Source organism: Apteryx rowi, unplaced genomic scaffold (assembly GCF_003343035.1).
Source record: "Apteryx rowi isolate R43461 unplaced genomic scaffold, aptRow1 scaffold_178, whole genome shotgun sequence".
In the NCBI taxonomy this organism is placed as follows: Eukaryota; Metazoa; Chordata; class Aves; order Apterygiformes; family Apterygidae; genus Apteryx; species Apteryx rowi.
The window spans coordinates 401,727-422,029 of record NW_020448063.1 but is presented as its reverse complement, the minus strand read 5'-3'; the positions used below and the strand labels follow the sequence as shown (position 1 = coordinate 422,029).

The 20,303-nt window shown below is 39.7% G+C and overlaps 1 protein-coding gene across 2 annotated transcripts in view; it reads right to left on the bottom strand.

The window, feature by feature from the left end:
• Nucleotides 1-15,546: 15,546 nt before the first annotated feature.
• The window catches only part of FNIP2 (folliculin interacting protein 2), a 54,300-nt gene continuing 49,543 nt past the window's right edge, over nt 15,547-20,303 (bottom strand). For both annotated transcript variants that reach the window (XM_026061236.1, XM_026061237.1), the window contains one exon: nt 15,547-19,342. In XM_026061236.1, coding sequence (XP_025917021.1) covers nt 19,264-19,342 — 79 coding nt within the window. In that variant the 3' untranslated portion in view covers nt 15,547-19,263. The remainder of the gene's footprint in view (nt 19,343-20,303) is intronic.

Sequence of the window (20,303 nt, the reverse complement as noted above, 5' to 3'; positions counted from 1 at the left end):
CGGGGCCTTCTCTTTCTAGCCCCGGAGCCCACTGAGTACCAAAACCGCTCAGACAGAGCAGAGAGAGGCAGAGACAGAATAATTATCTACTACCTGTTCTTACTCTCAAGTTGGAAACAATATTTTTATTTTCTCTAGCCCTTCCCATCGGGATTCAAAGCACTTAAGCATTCAGTCACTCACAGAGGGCATTCATCCTCATCTTATAAATGGAAAAACCCTGAGACCCAGAGATTTTAAATTATTTGTCCTTGGCCATAGATGTGGCAGAGCCAGAAATATTTCCTTGTTCCAGATTGCCATTTGAATACATCTAACCACAAGACATTCCTTTTTCTTCATTATTCCTGAGCGTTTCATTTAGATGCAAACACAAAAAGGCAACAGAAAAAAACCTTCAAGCCCAGATCCACTGTGAGTCAGACATACATTGCTGCCAAACCCCATCCAGCCATTGCATTACTGCTGTAGGAAGAGCTGGCAACTGCCTCCCCATGCAGAGGACAGCTACAACTGCCTGTCGTGCAGATACTCCCTGGATGGGGTGCAAGTCATTCTAGAAGAGGAAGGGAAAGGATTTGACAACACCAGACTGGTTCTAGAAATACGTCCTCATAAACAGGCCTAGGAGACACCCCTACACAATATCCTAAATAGATCTCAAGTCATGAGTGCCTAGAGGAGCTCTTCCTGAGCCAGCCTGGCCCTGTCGTTTCCCTCCTGCGTGTTAATGGAATACACTATCGCAAACGTTTAATCCAGCAGTTATTAATGACAGTCTTTCTCTTCCCAATGATAATCCATTTTTTCTTGCTAACTTCCTTTTAGACAAGAAGTAATAATTAATATCTCGCAGTGCTTTGCAATGAAGAGGTCATTTACTTTCTCAGCAGCTTTTATCTCCACGGATGCAAACAAAGACTAGTGATAAGGCTTATGATGATATTATTCTGAGCTTCGCCTATGTGCTTAGATGTAGCTACTGAAGGGAGCAGCAGCAAAAAGGTTTGAAATATGGATGTATTCAGAGTTAGCCCCCCCGCACAGGATGAACTGGGGATAGTTCCAGCTCATAACTCTCACGTCTGACTGCACACAGTGAGGTTCCCACTGGTGAAATAAGTTTTCCTACCTTCACAGTCAGCTGTGCACTGATTCACATCTTGAAGATTTTCTTTATCTACAAGACACAGAATATATTTTTGTTTTAAACTACGAACTATAAAAGTTATTTTTTCATCTTTGTCTTCTATCGATACATTCTCAGCAACAATCATATCTTCCATATTTCCCTAAAACAAATACGTTTCCTCTGCCCTTCTCGCTCCCCTCCCCCAGTTTAGAAATGTCAGGAATTATAATTGCTGACTTGTGCTAGCTGCAGGACTACAGAGAAGTGAGGCTTTGCTATAAGCTGAAATTTGACCTGCAGTTTTCTTAGCCTTCAGCTGAAGGAAAGATGATGTCTCTTGCATAAAGGGGTTTCACAAAGAACTCGCATAACCTGCTCTCAACCATTCCTGGTTAATAGTTTGAGTTAAATAGATCTGCAAACAAATGAGTCAAGGTTTAGTTGGCCTGACTACATGTTCTTACTGTTTTCAGTAATGGGATGAAAACACTGCAGCTCAAGTTTCCCTCTTTTCTTATGGCACTAACTCATGATTTCAGGCTATCCCGTAGCAAAATCGGGGAAGTTAAGACCTAATATTTCTAATTGTTTGGCACAGGTCCTCCTTCTGCACAGATGCAGAACAATTACTGAACAGAACAATTGCCGAATTCCTGAACAGAGCAGTTACGCAAGCACAGGTACTAGAACAACTCAGTTCGCATGAAAGAAGAGAATGGAGTCGAAACCAGCTCAGTCCCTTTGTTTCCGTTGCAGCGTTCACTGTTGTAAAAGGCAGCTCAATTTCATGTAATCACAACAGCAAGCAGCTATAACAGAATACATTAAAACACATCTGTTCAATAAAAGAATGCCATTTTACAAAAGGTCATGCTTTCAGTTTTGAGGAAACTGCTAGTCACAAGCAAAATGCCAATATATCATACGACAAAGCATTGACTAGTCTATTCCCTAGTTGCCTTAGCTACAAAAATGAGACAAATAATAGCACTTACCTACCTTCTCTAATGCTGCAATTTTCAGTCATAAAGTAAGGATACTTTCTACTGAATATTTTAAAAGAAGCACATGTAAAATAAGACATATAGTCCCATGAAGAGGATAATATATGGGAAAAACAATAACCAGGGAAAAAACAATAGTTATCCTTGAAATATTTCACTGATTTTAGTCGTTTACCTAATTGTACACAACATTCCATAGCATTTATTTAGAAGACAGTTACTTGATACTAAGCTTTAATTTTTTTTACACAAACTGCCATTTCTGTAATTTCAGGGAGTCTCTCCTCTCCACTGAAGTGTCTGCAGCCCTAGTGCTCTGTTCCCAGAGACAGTTTAAAGGACACTTTTACAGACACACTAATTTTGCATCATCTCATGCATAGCTTCACAGTGTTATTTCCTATCTTTTTGGCCTGCATTCTGCAAAGTTTCCAACAGCTTTGAAAGATGACTTTCTGCTAGAAGAAACTTCACTTTTAACCCAGCGGTAAATTTATTGCATCGTTTAATCCACAGCCTGCTATTGAATAGAGCAGTCTAGCTCTTCGTCCATTTATCTCTGGGGCACTTAGTTAATGAAGAAAGAGAATTTTGCTGATTGTATTGGCTAAAATTTTTGTCTTTTCAAGATGTTCTCCAAGCAAAAAGATGAATTCTCATCAGTCCAGATGGATGGGGAGGAGCACAGTACTGCCAATATTCATTCTTTCTTTTTTGTCCTAAGTGATAGTTGAGAGTAATTCAGGTTTCTGTATGTCAAGCAGTAGAGGCAGCAGCAATTGTAATTATGATCACCCAATACTTTCCTTTTTAAGGAACCACTTTTTGGTGATTTATATCTTTTCCAAAGAAACCATTCAACTAAAATAGCTGCTGCTGGGTGGGCAGTCTAATTTTTATGAGATTCAGCTATAATGGATCATCTATTTCTCAGAATAAGGGAATGGAGAAACATATTTCTTCCTCCTAATTAAAAGAATTAATAAAAGGAACAGTTTTCATTAGTTCTAGCACCAAGTAACTCCAGAGAGAAGACTTGAAATTTCTCAAGTTTGCTGTCAAGATGCGGATGTGCTTTCGCAGTTTCCATGCGACCAAGTCTGTGGCTCGGGGCAAGCAGTTTATCATCTCAGAAGAAATCTATAAGAATTAGTCACATAAATTAAGTGAACATCTCCAGTGTTGCATGTGCTCCACGTCCTTTGAACAGGGAAAGGACAGAACAGGTATAATGATGAGAAGGAATGAAAATAACGTGACGTGAGAGAGGGTGGCAATGAGGATGGAAAGAGATGAGAGCAGAAGCGCCCCAAAACAATAGCGGGAGCAGAGAACAGGGGGAAAGGCTGCCAGCAAGGAGCAGGCAAAGGCAGGGGCTGGAGAGGTAGAGACGGGAGCCRAAGGGGTCTTTAATCAGTCCTCTCTCACATACACTTTGTTGCAGAATTTGGCAATGAACGCACAGTTTTTGAGCCTCAACATTCCTTTGCTGTCTAGCAAACAGCTATAAAATCCAATGGGGAAAAAAGACATGCTTTCTCATTCCCCTCATTTCCTACCTTTAAATGTTTCCTTCTGCACCTTAATGTTAATCTAATTTCTTTTTTATGTAATAAAGAATCCCTACTGTAGCAGCATTAAAAGACAATCAGATTTGACTGTTGGCTGAAGCACAGTATGAATGTAAATAATTAACCAAGAGGTGACAATCTAGAAATTCTGGTTCTGTTACAGAATAAGTGTTACGTGGGCATTTTTGTGTGCTTGCATATATTTTAAGCACTGACTGTCTATGTGACTTAGAAAAAAATCCTAATTGGTACTGTCTTACTCAAGGCAAGGCTTGAGAGAAAATTAGGGCTGATAATGGCAAAATATTCAAACAAAAGAACTAATTATAACTCTATTATTGATATGAGCTTTTAAATGGCACATAACACATCCAAATTGGTTCAGGAAGAAAACAGGTTTGGGGTTGGATAGTGACTGGGTGACTTTTTTGTTTGTTTTTTGTGGCTAAGGATGGCCAGATGAATAAGGATTTTATTATAGGTATTGGCACATTAATGCTGCTGAAAGCCTGACACATGACATGTTGACTCAGAGCGGGAACATGAGATTCCTCAACATTAAATTCAAGCAGTGTTTCTAAAACTGTAGTCTGGACATGCCACCACAGTTGCTGTATTACCTACCTCAAAAGAAGAAAACCCACAAACATTAGGAATTATTCTGTCTTATGTGAAAAAAAATGAGTGAAGAGCATGCACCGCAAAAGGAGAGCCACAATTCTTGAAAAGTGTGCATGCAAACATGCATACAAACTTCTGCTCATTCATATACCTAGCTTGCAAATATGTCAAAAAGCATACTGCCCTCTTTATATCGCCCAGCCTGGAAAACCTGGATTTCACCTGTGGTCTGCTTCTGCATTACAACCCTGCCTCCAGACTGGGGAAGAGCACTCCCTAATCCCCCTACCCTGTGCTGTGGGTGAACTTCTAACACGCGTGCAATTTTTTGAAAATACACGTAGCCAGATTCATCAGTTAAATTCCCGATTTTCTAACTTAGGTATCAAAACAGTATTACTGTGGACTCAGAACACCTGAAGCAAAGTAATCCAGCTGGCACTGAGCAGGCACCAATGGAGTCGCACAGTGGTGGCTTTTAGCTTTGTTTCTCCGACTGTAACACGGACAAAGGGAGCCATCTGCGCTCCCGAAAGGTCTTCTCTCAGCAGTTTCCCTTTTGAGACTGTACAGTAAGGGAAAGAGCTAACTAATCTATTTGCGGCCTTCAAACAGTACGCTAGCAACTTTATAGGCACGGACAGGTGCCTCCCTGGGAGAGCTGGTCATCTAATTTTAGATATGTCAAGACAAACAAGAGAAAGAAAAGAGAGAGAGAGAGAGAGAGAGAGCAGGGCTAGCAAGGAACGGATTCTGGCCAGTAGGAGCACAAAGTAACCTGATCAGCGCATGTCCACACAGCGTGACATTTCATTATCAACTGCTCTCACCTGAACAATATAAAACTTTGCTATTAACAGCGCTTGATCTGCAGTGATTAAACATCTCCATGGAGTTTCTCCTCTCCATTAAAATAGGAATTCTTTCTAAATTGGCCCTTAGCTCTTAGCCACCTTCATAACAGACTTTTCCCTTAGACTTGAATCACACTAGTGGTCACCAATCACCTGAATCATTGCAGAAAGATTATCTGCATTGAGCCAAATGCAGCAAAGAGCAAGACGGTGCTCAAAAAAATGAGCAGAAAGCTGCTGCATTTGAGATATAACAGAGAAGGTCAACGTTTTCCTGACTAATGAAAGAATTTTGGCCAGGAGACATTGGAAATGAGGTAGATTTTGGATGCTTCATCCACTGAGAGCAGGATTTGCTTAGCTTGCAGTGCCTCTGGGTAATCAGCAGCCCAGCTGGAAGCCATAAGCAGCTATCAGCATCACACGCATGACATCGCTGTGGCACAGAGCRCATTTTTCACATACTGAGACAGCATGGATACAGTCCGTCAGCTCAGGGAGTTTATTACATAGTCAAGTTTCTGGCTGCAGGCCCTTCCTTTTTTTCAGGTTAAGCTTTTTATTTTGTCAGGCAGGGCGATCATATTTTTCAACTGCACAGAGTTTATTAAAAAAGTCATTAATATCACCATCAGTTAAACCTGAGTGACAGAACACCTAATAACTAATTTTTGAAACATATACAATGCATTACGATTCTTCTTTGGTTCTCTAAAGGTGCTGTAGCTTCTGGCTGTAAATTTTGCTCAAGAGCAATGCCAAGCATTTTGTGAAACGTGCAGAAATCACAGTTTGATAAAGGAACACACACATATAATTTCAGCAGGGCTAGCCCCAGGGAATAATAGAGTTTTGTACCTTGTCACAGGCAGCCTTGTGAAAGAGAAATGAATCAGTCACGTGCTTTGCCCTGTAGCCTCATGGAAGGTATATGAAACTGCAGACTCGGAGGCCAACTTTTTACTTTAATATACCTTTGGGAAAGAGGAATTCCTATTGCTGAGGAATTTTGCAGCGTGCTAAGAAGTTTCATAATCCCAGAACAGAGAGAGATGGGAGAAAGCCTAGATCTGCAAAGTTAAAGGACTAAGCCCCTGCTTTGCTTGTATGCCTGGGGAAGCCACCACCACCTCGGTCTGCAGCTGGATTGCCTTTTTTGTGCTGAGAGAGCAATGCTGCTAATTCAAGAGACAGGGGTTCATCTGGGGGCTTAGACAGAGAAAACAAACATGGGTACCGTTATGACAGGTCATAGTGCCTGTAGCCTGGAGACCATGGTCTGCTTTTAGATCTTCAAGGGAAAGACCCCAAAGCCCAGAATCCTGCTGCAGTCCCACAGATATCTGCATAGCACGCAGTAGGAAATGATATGTTAAGGGACATAGAGGCTGTGACTGTGCATCAGTTCCTAATAATGATGATTTAGAAGTAGTCCATCCTTGATTTTGGAGATCGTGGGGTCAAGTTTTGCTCATGACTTCTGGAGTGAAAAAATACATAGAAAACTAATCTTAAGGTTAAATTCAAGGACTCTAAAAATAGAGCGAAAATACTTGTTTTAATTCTCCAGGTCTTTCAGCTGTTTGCATTTGGCTACTGCACCTTTAAGAGGAAAATAAAGTATCTAATTCCTGCTTGTGCAGAACAATATTAATATACTTAGCCTCCTGCATCAGTTCCAAAGAAATGGTTTTATAAACCTGTCCTTCTAGAAGCAAGTCTTGTTTAGTTGCATGCAGTTTGAAGTACTGGTAAGAGCTTTCCATTTAAAAGTTTCAGTTTTCAAATCTTCAGTTAGTCATATTTCCACATTTACAGATGATTTTAAATGGAATTTTACCCTGCATTAGCAAGCATAGGTGCTCGCAAGAGTGAAGGACAGAAAGTAGTTTTATTTCTGTAATAGCTGGTCCTAAAACTATAGTTTTTAATAGCTTTCAGTTAACTTGGGCAATGGAAGCTAGATAAAACATACTACAGAAACTTAAGATCCGTTGCACTTCATGTATAGCTAAAATAATACATTGCAAGAAGTACAAATAGTGCTAGCGGTCACAACCCCTTAACTGGAGGGACACGTGACCAAAATAACTGAAGTTCAGTCAGATTACACGGAAGTACAAGTTTGAAAAAAAAATTAAAAGATCATAATTTTAATAAAATTTTGGCTAGATTAATGAAATGACTGAGCCCCAGTTCCAGTGGGACACCCGTATGTCGAACACAGCACAGTCCAAATATATATATTTTTAGGATTATTAGTGCTTTGGGGTATCARTTCTCTTACTGAGTGTTTATACGATGCCTGGTGTGGAGTTTTGACCCCGCATGAGCAAAAAGCTTTGAAAGAGGAAGCCAACATTTTCTCGTGCTCTGCCGGCTGGCAGCATACAGTCACCTTTCTGGACAGGAGTTTAATTAAAGAAGTGGACTCTGTCTTTTACGCAGTCATGATTGTTAGGGTCCTATTTAAGAGTTTTGAACTTCTGGGTGAACTCTCAGTTATTCAGGCATTATTTGACCTTGGCTTCCCAGCAGTCACTGCTCAAAGCCTGTGCCTTCTCCTCACAATTGCTCCATCTCTTGATGGATTTTTCCAGCTGACCCCTTTGATCCTATTTGAAGGAGCTGAGTGGGGGCATTTCATCTCATGGAAGAATATTCAGCCTGAAGAACAACAGCTGTAGCTCCAAAAGAAGTCAGAAAGCCTTTTATATGGCTCTCTCTCCCTTCTCATTCCTATGAAGCTGCTTTCTGAGTGTGAAGTATGATTAGTACCTCTTCTTAATTCTCTGATGAGTTTGCCTTTCCCCAGCCAGCCAGGAGGACAGCAATTTTGCAGCTGCTGCTACCGCACCTAATTTATTAGCAGCTTCCTTTGCCTGTGCTCAGAGCACTAACAAACATAGTCATAACTCACTCACTCCACTCCTGAAGAAAACAGAGCTATAGGATGCTCTTCTACAGTTTTTACAGCTGTGGAAGATACTCAGCTGGATTGCTGGCTCTCACTTATTCACCTCCACCTGAAACCCCACATCTCTGTGTAACTTCTGTAACGATGAGGAAGCAGAACCACAAATTGGAAACAGAATGAACACGTACAACTTTACATCGCTTTCCCAAAAGTTACTCATATTATTAGAATGTCATTAAGGTTAGAAATAATGACAGCTACCCTCACAGRGGATTCAGTGGTGATAACAGCCTAGGAAGGAAACAATTAAGACACATTTTAATAGGTTACCTCAGTCTCCTGTGGAATAACAACCAGGTCCGATACGGCATACCCTGAGGTGTATAGGGTCTGCAAAGCTGAGCGATTTGATGCCAATCTAGAGCTAGGAAAGCAATCTGAAACCCACTGTTTTACAGTAACTGTGGCTGGGGAAAAAGGAGAATTAAATTGGCATCAGTCCCACACAAAACATGCTTTTCTGTGTTATAGCCAGCTGTAGCTCAGTTACTGCTAGTCCTTGAGCATGTGGCTTTCATGTTACAGCTGAGCTGAGATAATGGGGAGGTGATGCTGGAAAGGGGAGCTGTGCTTCTCCCTCTCATCCTCAACACCTGGGTGAGGATTTTCCAAGGCATCAGTAGTAGCTCTCACCTGACCCCACTTCAAGAAGGCACATAAGGGTAGATTTCCACCAGCAAACAAGAGTGAGCAGCTGTCAATTGGCCTAGCTGTTGTGAAACCACTGCCCAGGACTATAGTTTCATGGCTGCTTTAAGGGGGCTATGCTAAAAAGGGCAGACCTGCTGTTCTCTTCACTTGGTGCAGCTGCTTCCCTCGCACTGGCAGTAGCACTCACGCACCTAGAGGATGAGTTCAGAGACCTAAGCTCACTGAAATCTAATTCAATGAACAAAAAGATAAAAAAAAAAAAAAAAAAAAAAAAAGTCTTTTCACCCAGTGTCCCTTCCCATAGCAAGGACCTGCCCTTTTCTTTCTTTTGTTGTTGAACCTTGCATTTCTTCCCCTCTGGGAACAGCCCTAGTTAAAAGGCATGTGGGAAAACCCCAGACTCCAGCTGGGTTTGGCACCTACAGTTCTTCTCTTCAGAAACCTGTGGTGCATCTCAACCAGTTATCTTGCAACAAAAGCACTATTTAATCTCAAGCAGCATAAAGAAATCATTTAAATCCTTTGTTCTAATACACAGCCTATATGTTTGTCTAATTATCCAAAAGGCACCTTATTCCCAAGGAGACCCATCATCTTCAGATACCCAGCAGCTGGCCAAAAATCAACCAACTCTAAGAACAACTGCCAGGATTGCCATGGCAACTTATCCCCTTAGAGAATGACAGTCATGTTTTGTCTAGTCATGGATGCTTTTGATCTTCCAATTCCTACCTTATGGATTAAAATAAATAGCACCAAGATTGAATCAGGAACTCATAACAGACATTGCAACAGAGCAGTGGGATTTACAACCCATAATTTTACTTTTTTTTTGCTCATTCTTAAACTTCCTACCCTTTCACATGGTTTAAAGCCATTACACCAGTCACACTATTTCAGATCACACACATGGTTCAGTGCAAAACAATGTTATATCATTTTCTGTACTAAGAGGAATTGGTCTGCATTGCCACAGCAGAACGTTTATTACAAATGTACTAGCTTTCACACATTGACATGCAGGTATAAAAGCTGTTTCTGGGGAGCACTAAATTAACACCTTGTATGCCCCACATGCTTGCCTGTAACACCTTCCCACCGCCTTAAACAAGAAACCCATTCAGACCTCTTTCACTTCTGCTTTTATTTTCCTGAAAATTAGCGCTTCTCTTCCTTGAGTGTTTGCCTACTCTTGCTATTTCTCACTCGGTGTTGTACAGCAGCTTGTCCTGAGTTATTTTCCACATCATCAATGAATCCCCAGCAAAAAATAAAGAAGCAGGTGTTTGGAAACCAAGATACATTTCCTTGGCACCATCCATCTGGTAAATGCTTTTAGCTAAATCTCTACCCTTGTGTACAATTACAGTTGTGCCTATAATAAGCAATAGAGGCAGTATATAAGAATGAAGGAGTATTCTTTTTCTTTTTCCCTTTCCCAAAAGGGAGGCAGATGCCTGGATGCCAGATACAATTTCTCTGACTCTTAAAGGAATTATGGGGAAGGGAAAAGGGGTTTTGTTGTTGTTTTTTTGTTGTGGGGGTTTTGTTGTTGTTTTTTTAAATCAGCACAGCTTGTCCAGTAGTCCAGTCATGAATGCATTTATACCTTAGGACTCAGGAGATCAGGTACTAATCTTTGCCACAGCCTTCCCACATACCTTTGGACAATCAGTTCATCTTTCTGTAACCAACTGTATTAATTACCACAAGGTTGAGGAAAACAGAAGATTCTTTTATGTTGAGCCACAGACACAGGGCTGAAATTCCTGACCTGCCACCAGTCAAACTTAATCCAGAATTAGGAATGGTTTAATCAGTGTGGTTAACTCAGAATGGTATTGAGATTAGGATAATACATTACAGAGCAACTAGAGGCAGGTATAGTGATTCCAGAGGTGATTTTAGTATTGCCACATGGTGCCATACTACGCTGATAAGCAGTGTACAGGCTGTGCTCTCTGCTCTACTTCCCTGCAGAGCATGTAAAGCTGCCTCTGACTGAGGTGAGTCCTCTCTATAAAGTTCAGCCATGTTTCAACCTGAACTACATGTAACCCAGCTTACAAAAAAAGAGCAATGGCTTACATCACGGCAGTTAACCATCATCAAGCTCTCTGAAGTGATACAAAGCAAAATGTAGTCTGATGCTGCCAGAGTTTTCACCCCAGACAGCTAACAAGCTCATCTGTGTGCAAAACTGAAGTTTCATGTATTTTAGCACAGTCCCATTTTGTTAGGGAAACAGTGACACTTAGCGATGCTAAGCAACTAGGCTTCGTGTAGTTTGTCACTTGGGTTCTTCAAGGCAGCTACTTCTAGGGACTCCTGTTTCAAGCAGTTTGTCTCCTGGGCTGGTATCACAGTTCTTACTCTCAGACCAGACCAAGATTTGAAGTCTCCTCAGCAACAATTGCAAAGTCCAGATCAGCTTTCTCTGGGGCTGGCAGAGCGGTTACCAGTGACAAAATAGATATACGGAAAAAACTTCATATGTTTAGAACAAAAGTCAGAGAAAATAGATCTTTTTAAAAAGCAAAGTATGCGTAAGCCAGTTTTTCCTCTAAAGTTTAGTAGGATACCACAGATTAACTAGTTAGATTAGCTATGTAGCAGCAGTGTAGTTTAAACATCATGAGGCTCAGGACAGGAAGCCTTTTGAAGATGACAATAGCATTCTTGAATTGCCAGCTTCCTTATCTATCAAGAGTGTGCTTAAGCACATTTGTCTGAGAAGCCACCAGGTCTTCTTCAGAGCTAATTTAAATCAAGCATATGATAATGCACAATTATTCCTCCAGCCACTCCCACTACCTAATGAATTACCTACAATGTTCATAATTTATGTAGCAACATTGCAAATTGGCTTTGCATCTTCTGCTTTTAGAGTTTACTAAGCAACAGGAGAGACTACAGCATTCCTGTGGGAAGGAAATGGGATGTGGAAAACCAGAGAAGGCTATGTACCTTAAGAGGTGTAACCATAGTTAGGCCTAATACATATGGTTTAAATACCAGAGGCTTGACAAATTCACTTGAAGCTTTAGTGTCTAAGTTACATCCCTTATTGTACCAAGCTGACATAGGTCAATTCCTCATTCACTTTGGGAATGACAGAAGGCATCAGGTAAGCATGCAGAAGACCCTGCTCAACAAGTCTTCAGATTTAGTCACCATTTCACGCTAGACATGAAAATCCTGTAGGATATTGCAATGTCATTACTGTAAACAGTGGGCCAAAGGAAAAAGTTGGCTTTTTGTTGGAGCTAATTCCACTTTTGTTTTATTTTCATGGTAGGCAGCCTGCTCCCTCCGTTCTTGAACAACAAGGCCACAACGCAAGGGCTAGGCTTGCCTGGAATTTGACCAGCTATGAACACCCACCGAGCACAAGGGCTGCAATGATTCAGGATAGTCACTTGTCACAGACACCTGTGCTTCCCAAATTAAAAGTTAAGATATTTTCTCTATCAGAAGCAAACCTGAAGAATTAAAAAGTTCGCACCAAGGCTGTAGTACCTTATGTTAGCCAATCACTTGCAAAAGGGAAGAACCATTTATCTGATCAAAAACACGGTGCATGTTTCTTAATTTCACATTACTTATGGTGGGGCCATGTTTTAACATGGAAAAAGTTGCACATTCTAGGGAATCACAAACAGTTCAACAAAAAATGCTTAATTCAAAACTACTATATTTTTCAAAGCTGAGGTGAACAATTTCAGGAGACTGTTCCATCTAAAGACTATCAGGGTCTGTTCAGAACTTAAAGTGGAATGATACTGTAGAAAAAGAAACATGAAAACATTACTTGTGTGCCAGTGATGAACAGAAGAAAAGAGCGGGGAAACCCTTCAGGTTTGTTTTTCCTAGAGAACAAGAGATGAGGCAGTAAAGTACTGTTAACTGGAAAAAAGCATATTTGGAATGAAATGGTTATAGACAGAATTGGAATTCACTCCACAAGAAGGGAAACCATTTTTGTGAGCTAGACATCCCAGTACTTGACTCCATAGCACTCTTATCAGACAGAACCACCACTCTGTGGGAAGACCTCAAACAGACAATAGTTATCAATTCATATTTCTGCATCTGCAAACAGTTCTTCTGTAAGAGCAGGAGCTTGCTTTCTTAGTGGGAAACTCCCTCCTCACAGGGGTTTGTTCTCCATCAAATACCATTTTGCCAGATCACTATGGGATCTCTACAACTCTAAACAGAAGAAATCCAGTTTATGAGATTATATTTATTTTTAAATGCTTCACTGTCACTCCTAAGCCCTTTGGCCTTGTATTGACCTTTAGGATTTCTGGACAAGATGCAACTCTATTTGTACTTCTTAGACTGTTTGAGCTTTGGGATTGTGCCAAACAGACAACTGACTGCAACTATTATAGGGGTAGTTTTCCAGCATGTGGATCACTAGCATGTGGCCACTTAAGCTAATTTTATATGGGACCAGAGGCCTTATAGGTCAAAGTCTCATGGTTTATCACTCAGCTGCATATCCTTTAGGTCTAAAGTCCTGTTTCATATTTTTGGTTGCACTTTCTTCAGTTGTATATATACACCCAGAAAATGAATATAATGCATAGATGATTATTAGACTGACTTCACTGTATTATAGGTCTCTTTTTCCATTCAGTAAGAAGAGGAGAGGGAAGACTGTGGCAGAATGTTGGCACAAGACTTGGTTACTCTGTAATTGTGTTCATGTTCACTTATGTCTGTTGTAGCCTTGASCTCCTTGTTATATATAAGGAGAATCTCCCCCAGTTCTGTGATTCTAATTGTCATTTATTTAAAGAGGAAAAGGGGGCTAAATCAGTTATTCACCATCCGAGTTCCAGAGTTTTTCAAACATAGATAATATTTGCTGTTTTGCAGTTGTCAGTTTTAAAGCTTCTTGGCAGTCTCACACATACCACATAAATATTTATTAATAGAAATCTCCACCCTCTCCCAATGTCTGGCCATTTTACACCAGCCAGTCTGTGCATCTGCCTCTTGCTAACCTGCCAGACAGTGCACATAGTAATCTTACAGAATTTATACTAATAAGTATCCTTTAGAAAAAAACAAAAGCAGTGGATATGATCAATAGCTTAACTGCAATATATATATATATTTTTTGAAGTAGCATCACAGCAGAGGAACTGCGTGTAATCTTTCAAACCTCTAGTGGAAGCACTGGTTGCTGCATGGAACTAACAGTTGAGCTAATCCAACAGCCCACAGGTATCAAAGACATAGGGGGGTTGGARTAATCTCACTTTCTCTCCTGTTTCTAGCTATGGAGCCCTATCTCTTCCCTTGTGYTACAGCAGCACTTACTAGAGCGAAATTCACCTTCTTAACCCAGCACTGTCATCAACATCCTTTTTTTTTCTGCAAACAAGCTGCACCTGCTTATGAGGGGTCCAGAGCAAGCTGCAGCATAAGCAACTGGGAGGTACAGCTATTCTGACAAGAAGAAAGCTGGAACAGGGGAAACAGAGTCTTCCTCTTTCATCAGGGGAGAGCTGCTGAATTGTTTCAAGCCATCTCGTGAAAATACAGACTTAGCGAGAGGCAGTCGCACCATTTGACAAGAACAAGAGAGCTGGACTGAGGTTACAACACCACCATTTCAACATAACTTTCACACTAGAAAACCTTCATTGTCATGAACACCAAATTTACGTACTCTCTAAGACAGGTCATCATTTATGCAAAGGTATTAACTGGAGAACAAACTACACAGGCATCACAGTAGATAGCACAGCAGACAAGTTTCTCCTTATCTCAAGTGTGTGCATGCAAGAATTCAGTATCCTTGAGCATGAGAAATTTTCAAATGCTCCAAGTAGATAGTTACTGCAGCCAGACCAGAAAGCCAAAAGCTGCATTCAGAGAGCTGTGAAAAGTCCTTGATGCCAAAGCTCCTGGGCCTTTGTTTCATTTGTGGTCCTTGTTAGCCTGACCAACAAGCAAACCTTAGAAAGTTCAGTCTACAGGTAACAAGTGCTTACACACAACAAATCAGACCATACCTCAAGACCTGTTCACAGATGTTCAGGATAATTACAGCTAATCCTCTCCTTTTATTTTGTAAATAAGGACTTTCCACTAAGCTTCAGAGCCTAACCCAATAACAGTTTTAAAGTGCTATGCAGATCCTAAGCTTCCATTGTTTTGAGCTGCTCATTGCCTTCTGGGTAATACTCGGACTGACAGTTTTAAACAGAGCAGATTTCAGAAATGGGAAGTCAGATGGGCATTGTACGTATTCACAATATGAACTCAGCTTTTCTGATCTAGAATACTAAACTGAAATTCAGGTCATGGAGAGTTGCACAGCAACTAGTTGCATGCCATAGCGACACATTTTTCTGATAGCTGTTTTCATTTGCATTTGAGCTAAGCACCAGCCACACAGGTGTGTGGAACCTCCGCAGGACCTAATCCAACAGTCAGCATCTTCCCCTTTTCACTACTCTCTGCAGCTTAGTTTTCATCTAGGAGTTTTGTTTATACGTGTAAGTGGGTAAGGCTCCCGAAGATTTGAATAGTGTTCAATTAAGCTCCAAAATCTTGTGAAGCCTTCCCGTTACACATTTCTTGCAACTGTCACTTACTCCAGTAACAGGTTAGCCGGATGTCTGTGCATTAAGTGTTAGATCGCATCTACATCAACAAGAACAGCTTTTTTGGATGGAAATTTTAAAAAAGATACCAAATACCATTTATATTCATTTCAGAAAGTTTATTGCACCAAATGCCGCAAAGAAATAGACCAAAATGATAATGTACATAAACAACTATAAGAAAAGAAAAAAACACATGTAGTTTGACATTGGTATTCAATCAGTCCTAAAAAAAGTCTATGCTCTCCAAACATGCAATAGCAACACACATTTTCTACTATGGATAACCTGTTAAGTATGTCAATTTAGCCCACTTAATTTCAGAAAAGCATCTAGAGTTTATTCAGCAGTTTAAACTCTATTTTGATCTGGGTTCTTTCAAATGAATTTGAAATTATCTTCAGGGACAAGTGACCATTTTGCATAAAATTTGCATAAGAGTTTGGTGTGCTGAGAAGAGATTTTGAGTTTCAGAGTAGAGCAGGCAGTGGGGAAGACTGATCTGTAGTATGAATTATAGAATTAATGAATATATATATATTTTTTTTTGGTAGAAGAAAGTTCTATTCATTTGTCTGGAAAGTGCCCTAATTAAATTAAAAAGTTTAGATCTTAATATTGTTTTAGGTTAAAGACAGTTCATTTAAATATTACAATGTAGCGGTTTCCATTTATACCCCCCATCCATGAATGTTTACTTTTGCCTCAAAAAAAGAATACATCCTTTAAATTGCACTGTGTAAACTGCATTTATGTGGGATTTTAGAAAGACTGTTCACTCCCACTTAAACAAGCAAGTAGGTATTTAAGTTTAGRAAAAACCTACATAATACTGATAAAAACCCAACTTTGGAATATTTGAAAATTAAGCTACATTATCAATTTTAAACAGCTTGGTACATTCATATCACTTTTCATTCTATTAAAATAAAAACAGAAACATGCCTTAAAGATGACTAACACAACATTTGTAAATACTTACTGCTCTGTCATGCTACACTAATTTACATAAACAGCAAGATGCTACCAAAAACAAGTTAAARACTTAGAGTCAAAAAAGCCCTGGAAGGTGGTATCCTGTCAACTGAGGTAGTATATTTTGTGGAGGGGAAAATATTTACTTAAGCTTCCTTAGGCTAAAGCCTTTTAAAAGTAATCAACTTTAATTCTGAATCCCCCCCACCCCCCAAAACTAAAACTGCAAGCAGATCATCATGTAATTTCTGAAGAGCAGCAAAACATTACAGAAAGCAGCAAGAACTATAAAGTTTTAGCCTGGGCTGAAGAAAATCCAAGTGCTTTTGACCATCAACTCACATGCCTCTCCCTAGATTAATTTAAAATCTTGCCAAAAGGGAGATTTTTATAGTTTAAGTAGTGAACTCAGGTGTTACTGATCACAGTAGCAGTCTTGAAAACCACTGAACCTTAGCTGACCTTTGACCTCATGAGCACACTCTATGATAGCAAAAGTGTTTCTGCACGTATTTCTTTGAAGAACTTGTCCAAGTCAGTTCAGACTGAAACCCAGCTATTACTTTAAGCAAACTGGAATTGACTCTTAATACTTGGCTACTATTTAGGAGTAACATGAAATAAGAAACTACGTGGAAAATTTCTATATACACGCAGGGAAGTGGTTTCCTAGTCCTGCATATGTGCACGCACACACACACACGCTCATGCACTCACTCCTTTACGGGGACAGTTTAGGAATGTGTCACTTGCTGCATGGTTCCTCCTTTGTCTTAACCTTGTGCAATACAGACCGATATCTGCTAACAGCTAGGTGCAGAGGTAAGTTTGCTTTCCGGCAGATAGAGCGAAGGATTCACAGACCAAAGATATGAAAAAAAATTGCTCAGCTATAAGCAGTAGGAGAAAACCTGATCCATAGAAAGATTTTAGCCTTTGGAGGCAGAATACCAGGCATAACAAGTGTATGAAAAAGCAATATTAAAAGAAGCATCTGGAATGTTAGATTAGAAATCCAGCACATAAGGAACAGCTTTAGAAGCACTGTGTCAGAATATTAAGTATCCCTCCACTTAGAAACAACCCCTCTTCACAACAGGTCCGTCTCCCTATTCCCCTCAGAAAGCAACACAAGGTTAATCGAGACCCCCCACCCCCACCACATTTAAACAACTCACAGTATGCACATTTCATTGTTTCAAATCATTGAAAGTTTACTGTAGAAAAGTCCAAACATCAAGGTAGTATGAAATAAAAACACTTTTAAAAGTGTGTCCCTTTAACACTAAAAATCACCACCAGGGAGAAGCCACAACTGGTGACCAGGAGTTTCCTACTAGGACTCACTACTTCCAAGCAATTGCTTTGCTAGCAGTTTTCTAGCAAGCTGTCAATGTCAGACATCGTTCATACTCTGCGCTGGCTCATAACAGAAGGGTCCAGCGTTTATTTCTCCTTTTCTTTGAGAATATTTGTTTTGATCCTTTGTTCTTTCCTTAGTCTGGTCCATAAATAGTTTCATATCCAGCTTAACAATACTTTATGCAAAAAAGTATTTTTTACATTCATGTTATCAACCACATGAAAACAGTAAAATACAAAATTTTATTTTGCTTTCTAGAAACATAGAAGGCCAATATCAGCTAGTGGAGAAGTAGTTTCTGGTCTCAAAGCAATTACTCTATTAAGGAAAGGCACCAGGATGATAGTTTGAGAATTCTGTAGAATCAGAGAGGGTAATTGCAAACATTTATAGTAATACTGAGGTTTGCCCCCTTCATTTTATTTGTGAAGTGACCAAATAGTAGCTAGAAAAAAAGCAATATTTCTGACTAAAGATTTGGTGGGGTTTTCTTTTTTTTTTGGTCAGATTGTCTTGAGTTTATGCCGATTGCTTGGTGTATGTGCATGTACGCACACACAGAAAATAATAGCATTGATACCATCCATAAGTTTGTCGAATTCAGACTCCTCAGAGATAGTAATACCTGACAACACCAAGACAGGTTTAATTATTCCCAGGACTAGAGTCATACAGAAACTCAAAAGAGTTATCAAAGTTGCATCAGCAACAAATGTAAACTTGTAGCAGAAATTCCATAAGGCTTTCCCACAAAATCCCCATCTCAGAAGTTCATTCCATTTTTGGGGTGGTACTACTCCTAGCCAGAGCTCATTTGAATTCCTCCTCAGTAAAACAAAAGCAGCCACAGTTCTCTTAATCTCTTGTCCATAAGAAAAAAAAAAAAAAAAAATATCACACCACCTCATGCACGCCTCCCTTCCCACATATTTGGCTGCTGAATCCAGGTTCCTTGTTCTGAGCTGGTCACTTCTACTATACAATGTCATGCTTAAACTCTGCAAAAAAATCATGTTCCATCTAATACACTTGGGTATAGGAATGCTATATACATAGTTTACAGCTTCTCCTCCCCAACAAACAAACATACACAACACCACACTCACAAGTGCAGTATATGAAATCCATTCTATCCCATTTGTTCTTTTAACTGTTACTTCATGGTTTTGAGCAGCGTTTCTGATGGCAGCTCATGGTCTGCCATAGTGTTAACTTTTGTCCTTTGAATAATAATAAAAAATGCAAGGATGCAGTCACCTTCTTGATTTGTCAGAAGTGAGATTGTTAGAAAAACCTGAATGCCTTTTACATTATGTAAACTGAAGTCCTCCGATAAAACATCCAGCTGAAATCAGAATCAGAAGGTGGTAGAATGTACAGTCATCACCTTTCCTCACTGTTCCCCTTTACCAGTGTTTGGCACCTCTGTTCTTCATTCAAGATTCCCATATTCTTTACTTTAAGGGAATGACTATCCTGAGATTTTAATTTATAAGAGTATTTGAGCAACATATGGGGAATGAGTACTTGCTATAGCAGCCAACAGAGGCAAGTCATTGGATTCAATCCTAGAAATTAAAAAGGAGAGAGAGACAAACTTTGAAATATACAGTCACCTTTCATAGAGAAGAGAAACACAAGAGGGTATTCTTCATCCATATTAAAGAAACTGGAAGTGTCTTGCTGCAAGTGAGTTTGTTTACTATTATTTTTTATCATTATTCATAACATACCACCAGTAAAGGTAGGTGGTAATGTTTAAAAACAAACTATGCTACCTTTAAGTGAAAAGATAGCAGCATTACATTCTGTGGAATACAATCTTTCTGTGGCATATAATCTTTATGCTTTAATTTATTCACTAATCCATAAGCCTTAGTTTACAGTCTTACCAGTCAGTAGGCATCAGTAAGCCTGGTCTAAAAAAGTACCTTGTAAGTACCAACCATCAACTTATGGAAGACTGTGCATTTTGTGTTTTAAATACAATGCAGTTCCTCACATGGTAGCACCTTCTTACCAAGAATAACCAAAACCTGGAATTATTAATTATTATGCAATCAAAACAGCAGCAGGAATATTTCCCAAATGCAATGCTCAGTTCAAATCATTTCCACTGTAATGCTGCTCAGAGATCAGGAGACAGATATCTATCTATATACATGTATGTGTGCGTGTGTGTGTATATGTATATGTATATATATATATATATATATATAAACACATATACCCTGAGAAAAGTGTTTATTTCAGGATTTCACTTCTTACTGCCATCTTTCTCAGTATGAAATCTTAAGCAGTCTGGATAAAGATATATTAAGTTGTACCTACGATGCTAAATACCATCTTTGGGGAATGTATATTCACCCCCCCCCCCCCGTCCCTCCTCCTGCTGGTCAGCAGGTGCATCTATAAAGCTTATGTGTCAGTCAAGCACTATTATTGGAGGACAGCAGCTGAACAGGGCACCTATTTATTTTTCTACACCTGCTTTTAGAGATCCCCTCTTCCTCCAAGATACAACTCCAC